Here is an 8870-nt window from a genome sequence, read left to right as displayed (position 1 = left end):
GATAAAAATCATGCACTTATAATAAAAGTAAAATAAGATATGATCATCCCAAATTATTTCACTGATAAAAACGATAAGGTTCGAACGACAAACATAACAAAGTAACCAAGAAATAGTTCAATAATTAAGAAAGACATAAATCTCAAACGCAATGTGGATGATCAATCATTTGAATGAGAGGACTAATCGTCACCAAGGTTTATCTTCTTCGGTCTGGTTGACGATGACTTAACAGACAGTGGGCTCTCCTTTGGTTCTTGCTTAATCTGTTTTTTCGGAGGGGTGTAGCCCGTGCTGCTTTCAAGGTCCACCGAGTGTTTATCCTTGTTGTACATGCTTGAAGAACCACACTGCAATGCATAAGCAAATTAAATGGTTAATGTCATTTAATGTACATTGTCAAGTTGATGCTAATTTGGCAATATTATTTAGTCAATCTTCATAAAAAAGAATCCAGTAATAGGTCAACGTACGTTTGTGGAAACTGACAGTTCAGAAGTATCAGCTTCGAGCTTCATCTGTTTGATTTTAGTCCTATCAAGCTGTTGTTGAAAAAAGGTCAGATAATAATAATTAGTATATAAAAGTGAAGGATATGGATTGTAGTTTTGTTTCTAAATAGTCTTAAACCTAAATAAATGGTATGGTTATTGATATTTTACCTTGAACTGTTCACGGAATTTCTCTACAAAAACTTCATCAGTGGATGCCTCTTTCACCGTGTAGTTAGATTGTGAGAACTTTTTGTTGTATTCATTTATTTCCACCTTGAACAACATTGTGTTACCAACTAATGCCTCCAATTCCACGGGTTGATCATCGTCTTCGGGTAAAGACTTTTTTATCTCATATGCGGATTTAGAAACATATTTCTTGACAAGAGATTCAAACAGTGTGAATGTTGCTATCCCAGTGTCGTCTGCTACACGAACACTAACCTTGAACCTATGGAATGTGTGATTGTGGTTAGCCAAGGGCATGTAAAAATATATGATTTTATTTTAAATTGGTACATAAAGTCAGTGAAAAAACGTAGATGCATAACACACACCTTAGAGCAACTTGTGGATTTTTACCACAGTCTTTGCAACTACGCTTCAATAACAGCTGTTGGTCGATGTCAAGTGTTAGATCAACCTCCTTAGTAGTTGGTGGTGCTTTCTTGTGACACTTCTTACATGCAATGTATGACCACGATTCGTCCGGTTCAATGGCAATAATCTCTGCTTCAACAACAAAAATACCCGCCTACAAAGTAATTTGTGAATTAATAATTTATGTTCACAAGACACATCGTACTACGAAAATTGTATAGTGGAACATATAAGTAAATCAGAGCAGATATGAAATTAAAAAGGAGAGAGTATACAATATTTATTGACAAATCACCACATCCAACACAAATAACGTGCTCAAAAAACTCTTCCAATGTTTTCCCTTTTGGTGTCAACGAAGGTGTAAATGATGGCGCCAATGATGACTCAGAATCATTATCTTTGTGTAACTCCATGTACCTTAATCAGTAGTGTCAGTACATATTAGAACAATGTTTGTACAGTGTTTATAGTTTCAATTACTTATATTTACTGATTTTCATAGTATTACTAACCTTTTCCTGAATTCATTCATAACAGGTATGTCGCTATCTATAAATACTCTCGTATGAGTCCAGTCTGTACCCACAGTAAGCTGACCTGCAGTTTCAATTTTACACAAGTAGGAAAATAGTTTTAATTAGATTAGATGGTTATGTGATTTTATTAATTTTTTATTTTCTTTAAAAAAAATACACAAATAGTGGTGATACGTTGGTATTTCTGTGTGCGACCAAATTGAATGACCAAGATGACACATTGAGTATCTGCAACAGTTTTCATGTATGCCAAAAAGTCTACCATATATTTGGCAAATAGGGTGCATGAGACAATTGAGCCGCTACATCAATAAAAAAAAATGTATACGTAATAAATAAATGATAGCAAATATAATGTGTAAAATGGTTCTGCTTTGTAAAAAGTAAAATATTATTATGATAAAATTTGTGGGTTACTCTAAATCCTTTAGCTCCAGGTTGATGTATTTAGACTTATCTTCACTGCCACTACCATAGGACTTTGGTTCCCGGTCATAGAAATTCACTCTACCGATCACATCTGTCATGGTTAAAAGAAATATAATTATAAATATATATTCTCAACATAATTTTAGGTCGTATACAGATTACATTTGTAAGAATAGAAGTAAAAATCAGGGTGTTGACAGTACCCGCAGTGTGTTTTTCTGGTAGTTGACAGTTGATTAGTTCCAGAAATGGAATGAATTTGAAACCATTACTTCCAGTCCATTGCGTGGAAGGAACTGGCACAATTGTGGTTTTGTTTATAAAAATGAGTTTGCAATCGTGTGTCCAGTGATTAAGTTTGGACATCTGGCTGTTTAGCTTTAATGTTCCAACATTTTGAACCACATATATATTTTGCTCGTGCAATAGTTCCTCATATTTTTTCTTATGAGCATTTTTCAGAATAAGACCAATGCGATCACCCTGGAATTTGTGTAATAGGGTAATGTTACAAAGTATTTTCGAAAAAGTAAATAAAGTATACAATTATTATGTGTATGAAACCTGTAAGAATTTAAAAGTGAAATTGATGATATGAGACATTATTAATTTCTTAATAGTTAGAAATAACCTGCTCATCAGATGCTATAACATCAAGAAAAGGGAAGCCCTTGTCAAGATTTTGTCTTGACAATGTTTCAATACTGAGTATCTTCAAACGCGTGGAAACAGATGGACTCCTAGCAGTGATTGCACCTATGCACAGCAATTTCGATTCCATTGATGTCACAAGTTAGTAGTGATTAAAAGGTAATTTTAGTTATTGAAAACTGAATTGAAAAATAGGAGATGTGTTTCTGAGATGAGCAATAGGAAGTTATATAGACGTGTGAATGCAGTTTAATTTGGAGGTTGATATGATGGTATACTACAATTTAGGAAACGGTTCCATGTTTCATGATGATTCAAATTTTATCCAAAAATAGGTTATAGAAACATATATTTTTTTTTCTATTTTTTTAAAAAAAATTGGTAATTTTGACATTAAATTACAATATTGTCGTATGAAAGGAAAAAACAAAAAAAACAAAAAAACTCAGTTACATTTACATTAAGATAATTTTGTATTTAAACAAATAGTAATTTTAGAATGGTTGGTAATTTGACCCGAAATCAACGCAACAGATAATAATTATGAGATCAATTTGAATAATTTAACTTAGAAATTATTAAGTTTTTAAAAATGAGTTGGGATTTTGATCCGATAAAAACGTTCTGAAAATTGATCAACATAATTGAGTGCGGATATATTTCAAGAGATTTTTTTGGGTATTAATTTTATCTTAGAATTTTAAAATTAAATTTAACATTTATACTTATAAAAACATAGATGAATGGATAAAATTAATCTGACAAAAATTCAAAATATGTGGAATGATAATCTAGATAATCATTGAAGAATGGCATACCTGAGATTCAATTTAATTGTTCAATTTCAATTGATGGCATATTAATCGACGCAAACGTGGAAGAAAGCGTAAATTTGATGGACATATACCATTAGTGAATCAGTCGTTATTCAAATCCTGCATATGAGTGAATTAGGGTTCATGCGTATTTAGGATTAAATCTGAGTACGGAACAGGATAGGACCAATTGTGAAACGTTTGTGAAAAGGATAATTCGTTTGTATACGAAATTGACAGGGTAGTAATTATATATAGATCTGTAATGGAGTAAATATGTAGGTATGAAAAAAAGGTAAACATGTGAATTGAAGATATATGCATCTGGTGTTTGAATGAGAGAAGGAGAGAAGGAGAGAAGATGAAGACGAATAGGTGTGTGTTTTGGCAAATGTATGGAACACGTTTTCCTTTTTTTTTTTTGCAGTATTTTTTTTTTTTGTTGCCAGAATTAAAAAAAAAACAGAAAATTGTGAGGTATGCCACGTGTATGATAGGTAGGTGAAGATAGTAGGTAGTGACATGTAGGATTGATAGGCATGCTTTATGTGATGTAGGGGATGGGAGGTAGCTAGTAATATTTAATGTATCCAGCATTACAACTTAAAACTTCATGGAGATAAAATCTACAGTTGAAACTTCCTCCCCTTCTACATCATCATCCACGTCTCTTTCCGATCATGATATTAACAAATGGATTGAGTAAGCACACATTGAATTCACCTACTATATCACTAATTCATCATCAGCCTTTTCAAACATGATTAATTCAATTTGATTCAATTAGGGCCCAGGATTCGTTGAAGAAAAGATTAATCACTCAAGATGATTACACGTGGAAATTAGGGCAACCAGAAGACAATAATGAATCAGAATTGTTGAAGTATATAGGTGGAGTTGATATAAGTTTTTTAAAAAATGATCCATCTGTAGCTTGTGGAACCCTTATTGTTTTGGATTTTAAAACTCTTGATATTGTTTATGAGGATTCTGCTATCGTTACGATTGATGTTCCTTATATTCCTGGTTTTCTTGCATTCAGGGAGGTTTGTTTTTCAACTTGACCATATAATCGTATGTAGTGCAAACGTACTATTTGGTAGTATTTATTATACAGATAAGAATGTTTGAAAGCATGTTACTTATACATATTGATACATTTTTGTGCACTTGGTGCTTTCTGGTTATTACTTAATGTTGATATACTTTACGAGTTAACTAGATTAACTGTTGATACTAATTTGGTATAATAATGATCATATAATACTAATGTATTCCCATTGCATGACTGTAGCATAAATGAGGAAGTTCACTGAATATGGGCACTGAATTCATTAGATTGCAGTCTGAATTCATAAATGAGGAATTTCAGTATGAGTAACTTGTGCCCCGAATTCCCGGGTTTCTTTTATTGTAGAGTTCTTCATGAGTTAGGCTACGGATTATTCCTGTTAGGCTGCGTACACTAGAGTAAAAATATTCTCCCTCTCGAGTAACCTAAACAAGGAAAACCTCATCACTTTTTTTTTTTTTTTTTTTTTTTTTTTCATCATGAGTTAAATTGAATGCTAAAAATCAACAAGTTAAGTTGTGTAATGATGATATACACTGTTTACTGTAATCAGGCTCCTATATTTCTGGAACTTGTGAATAAGATGCGGAATGGTTTGCATCCTTTCTACCCTCAGGTGATGATGGTTGTTTTTGATTGTAGTTTGCTTCTACTGGAACATGTGTTTTGATTATTATCTATGCAGCTTCCAACACTAAAATTGACATACACTATTAAGTTTATACTCTAAAGCCACATTCCTCATTAAGTGTATATTTGAAACCACATGATGTGTATATTTTTTCTTCCTTTATACTCAGTTGTTGATGATCGATGGAAATGGAATACTTCATCCCCGCGGTATGTGTTTCTGTTAATTCTACCATTCTCTTGATGATACTCAGTGAATGACTGTTTGATCTGCCCTTTTAGGTCCCTATTAAGTAACGGAGTGAGGGATCTTTAACTTTTTTTGGATAAATTTACATGTCTTGTTTGTTACTACTATTTTCTACTTACCATTTTATTTTATATCCTGGTAATTTAGAGCTAAAGTTGGCTTAAGGCTAATCATAAATCTAAAATAAATCATCGTTTTCAAATTAGTAACATAAAAATATCTTGAAACTGAACTTATGACCTATTATTACTTGGTTGCATATATGTTTGTCCGACGTCCTCTTAGAAGCATTCTCTTTGCCCTCGGTTATATGTGTGGTCCTCCCCCATACTTACTATCAGGGGCGGACCTATGAAGGGTCAGGGTGGGTCGCCCGCCCCCAGTGGATTTCCAATTTTTAGTGTAAATTTTTCGGTTTTTCGATTTTGTCCCCGGTGGAATTTTTTTTTGTCCCAAACCCTTCATATTTTGTCCCAAAACCTCCGTATTTTGCCTAAAAATCTCTAAATTTTGCTCAAAAAACTCTATATTTTGCCCCAAAACTTCCATATTTTCCCAAAAAAAAAATCTCTAGGTTTTAGAAAAAAATTTCGCCCCCGGTGAAAAAATTTTCTGGATCCGCCACTGCTTACTATATATGCTAATAGAGAGGGATTGGGTATTGTTGTTTTTATTACTGAGTTACAATTCTTTTGTAGTTAATGAACTGTTTCTATGTAGGATTTGGCTCCGCTTGCCATCTTGGGGTTCTGGCTAATCTGCCTACAATTGGCATAGGAAAAAATGTAAGTCATCTCAAAGAAACTAACGGATTCGCCTCTGTTTTTTCTTGTTCACACACCACCTGATCGTTATCCTTTTACTATGCAGTGCTTGTCATTTTCCTTTCTAGAATTTTATAATATGACTTCTGTAATTATTGTTTACATAGTATGCAATTCTAGTTTCTAAATAAGTTGCATGTTGACTGAAGATATATAAGTACTATTCTCAACTGTCCTCAACAGATTTATAACTATTGACTTTTGGGCACTTAGATTCTTGAAATTCTTTCTCAATTTAATCCAAAAAATACAAAATTTTGGAATTCAAGTATCTGGAAAAAAAAAAAAAAACATGACAGTCTCTGACTACATCATCTTTTGTATTTTATTCAGTTGCATCATGTCGATGGTCTTACGAACTCCAGATTAAGGGAGCTTCTGGAAGCTGAAGAGAACTTGAATGTTGACTTCATCTCATTGATTGGAAACTCAGGGAACACTTTAGGAGCGGTGAGACATTTATATCCTTTTAACCTCTTTTTTATATTTATTTCTTGATGTTTGTAATTTTGTTTTCATCTTGCTTTTTTTATTTATGAATGAATGAATCAAAGAAAGGGATTTAATTTATCTTTTTCTGTATTGTTTAATGTTGTCGTGTAGGCAATGCATTCAAGTAGTGGATCATTTAAACCAATATTTGTTTCAGTTGGTCACCGTGTATCACTTGCTTCTGCTGTTGAAGTCGTAAAAAGGACTTGCAAATATCGTGTACCAGAGCCCATTAGGCAGGTAAACCAGAGTTTACTTGAATTTGTCAATTAAGCTCTGAACGCAACAATATACATTTATTTGACTTTAATTTTAAATTAAATTCAATTCAATGGTATCACTCATTACCAATCGGTAATTTTTTTACCACATGTACAGGTCGCGCAGTCGATCAATTTTGTTGAGTATATTATCTAGGAAAATAATAAAGACAACACGAAAGGGTGAATAAAAATATTCATACAATAACTAATCCTATGTCCCCTTGAATATTGGTTAAAGTACAATCATTTTATTATACAACGACAGATCTTGCTTCCGTCACTACAGAACCCTGTTTCTTTATAGCATTGGTTTATTACTTATACTTTAAATTCTTTCCTCTGTAGGCTGACATAAGATCAAGGGAATATCTTCGTAAGTTTCATTGAATCATGCTTGATTATGTAACTACAATGTTGTTGGAGTATGATACCAAACAACAGAGCGAGCGGAAGCATTTTTGAAATATTACAAAATCATACTCTTCTACGGATCATTGTACAAAACTTTAGTAAACAAAACAAATTAATGAAACCGAACAAGAGAAGATTAGAATACAACCTTTGTAGCCTTTTGGAGATCGAATTTGAAAACCCAAAGAAGAGTTTCTCTAAACGGTAGACACTCAAAGTTCCAACCTTGCTTCGATCTATACCTTCTACTTAACGGATCTTTTTTTCTTCCTTATTTCCACCAAAAACGAACCCAATTATATATTTCAAGTATTTCGATTACTTGAAAATGAGAAAGAGAAATAGCATTTTTGTATGTGTGTTTTATATCTTTTTTAACATTATTTTTTCAATACCAATACTTGGTATTATATATTACATAATTGATACAATAATACATCTAGTACAAATATAATAAATAAAGATTTGAAAAGATTTGCAAAATCAAATCTTTATATAAAATAAGATTTACAAAATCAAATCATATTTTATAAATCAAATCTTATATCTTATATAAAATATGATTTGCAAAATCTAATCAAATCTCTACATATTTAGATTTGTAAGTATATGTATGCACATAAAAAAACTTACTTAATTTATTAAATCATTAACTAATGATTAATAAATTAATTTCCGATTAGAAGGTATATCAAACAATTTACGATTGGCCTTTACCGAATAGGATAAATGGACTTTTATTATTTAATGTCATGGGCATATCTTCGGAATATATGTACTACGGTCAAACCACGGTCGAACCGTAGCCAACCCGAGAACATATTTCTAACAGACTCCCACTTGCATTGACATTAATAATATTGGCTTGTCTTAAAAGACACACTATGTGTAACAACTAGTCTGCTATGTTACACTCCTATATTTTGATTTATATCAACCATTCTTTTGTTCTAGATATCTTTATGAACGTGTGACATGGTTAAGTGTCAATCATCATCGTTCAAGATTATATTTCCCGATAGAGATTTGTGGTGATCAAATAGACTGCTTTTGCATCAATTCAGTCGAAGCATGGCCATGCATTTAATTCAGCACAAATCAACGAGGGGCCCACAGATATCGCTTCAACTTGCTATGAGAAGAAGGAACAAATTGCTTCAACTGTATAGACATCAACCACATCCCATATTATACCTGATCTGCACCCTTATGACTGGCATTTACGCACAGCGTTAAATACAGGTCAAAGTAGAATATAGTTTGTGTCAGGATTCCTCATACATATCCACTCTAGGATAAATGATGTTGCCATCTTAGAGCTTACTTGTGACTTAAAACCATGAAGTAGCGTCTAAGTGTGGTCATTCCAGAACCTTGAATCAACTATCAAGTTCCTCATG

At 32.5% G+C, this 8870-nt stretch overlaps 1 protein-coding gene across 1 annotated transcript; it reads left to right on the top strand.

Moving 5' to 3' along the window:
- Positions 1-4097: 4097 nt before the first annotated feature.
- Positions 4098-7825, top strand: LOC139891782 (uncharacterized). The gene is made up of 8 exons (XM_071874762.1): positions 4098-4230; positions 4316-4574; positions 5154-5216; positions 5401-5440; positions 6201-6265; positions 6638-6754; positions 6908-7036; positions 7405-7825. Exons 1-8 carry the CDS (start codon positions 4142-4144, stop codon positions 7444-7446), a joined length of 804 nt encoding a protein of 267 aa, XP_071730863.1. The 5' UTR covers positions 4098-4141; the 3' UTR covers positions 7447-7825.
- The last annotated feature ends 1045 nt before the right edge of the window (positions 7826-8870 follow it).

The sequence above is a fragment of the Rutidosis leptorrhynchoides genome, chromosome 2, assembly GCF_046630445.1.
Source record: "Rutidosis leptorrhynchoides isolate AG116_Rl617_1_P2 chromosome 2, CSIRO_AGI_Rlap_v1, whole genome shotgun sequence".
Classification (NCBI taxonomy): domain Eukaryota; kingdom Viridiplantae; phylum Streptophyta; class Magnoliopsida; order Asterales; family Asteraceae; genus Rutidosis; species Rutidosis leptorrhynchoides.
This window is presented reverse-complemented; position numbering and strand designations above follow the sequence as displayed.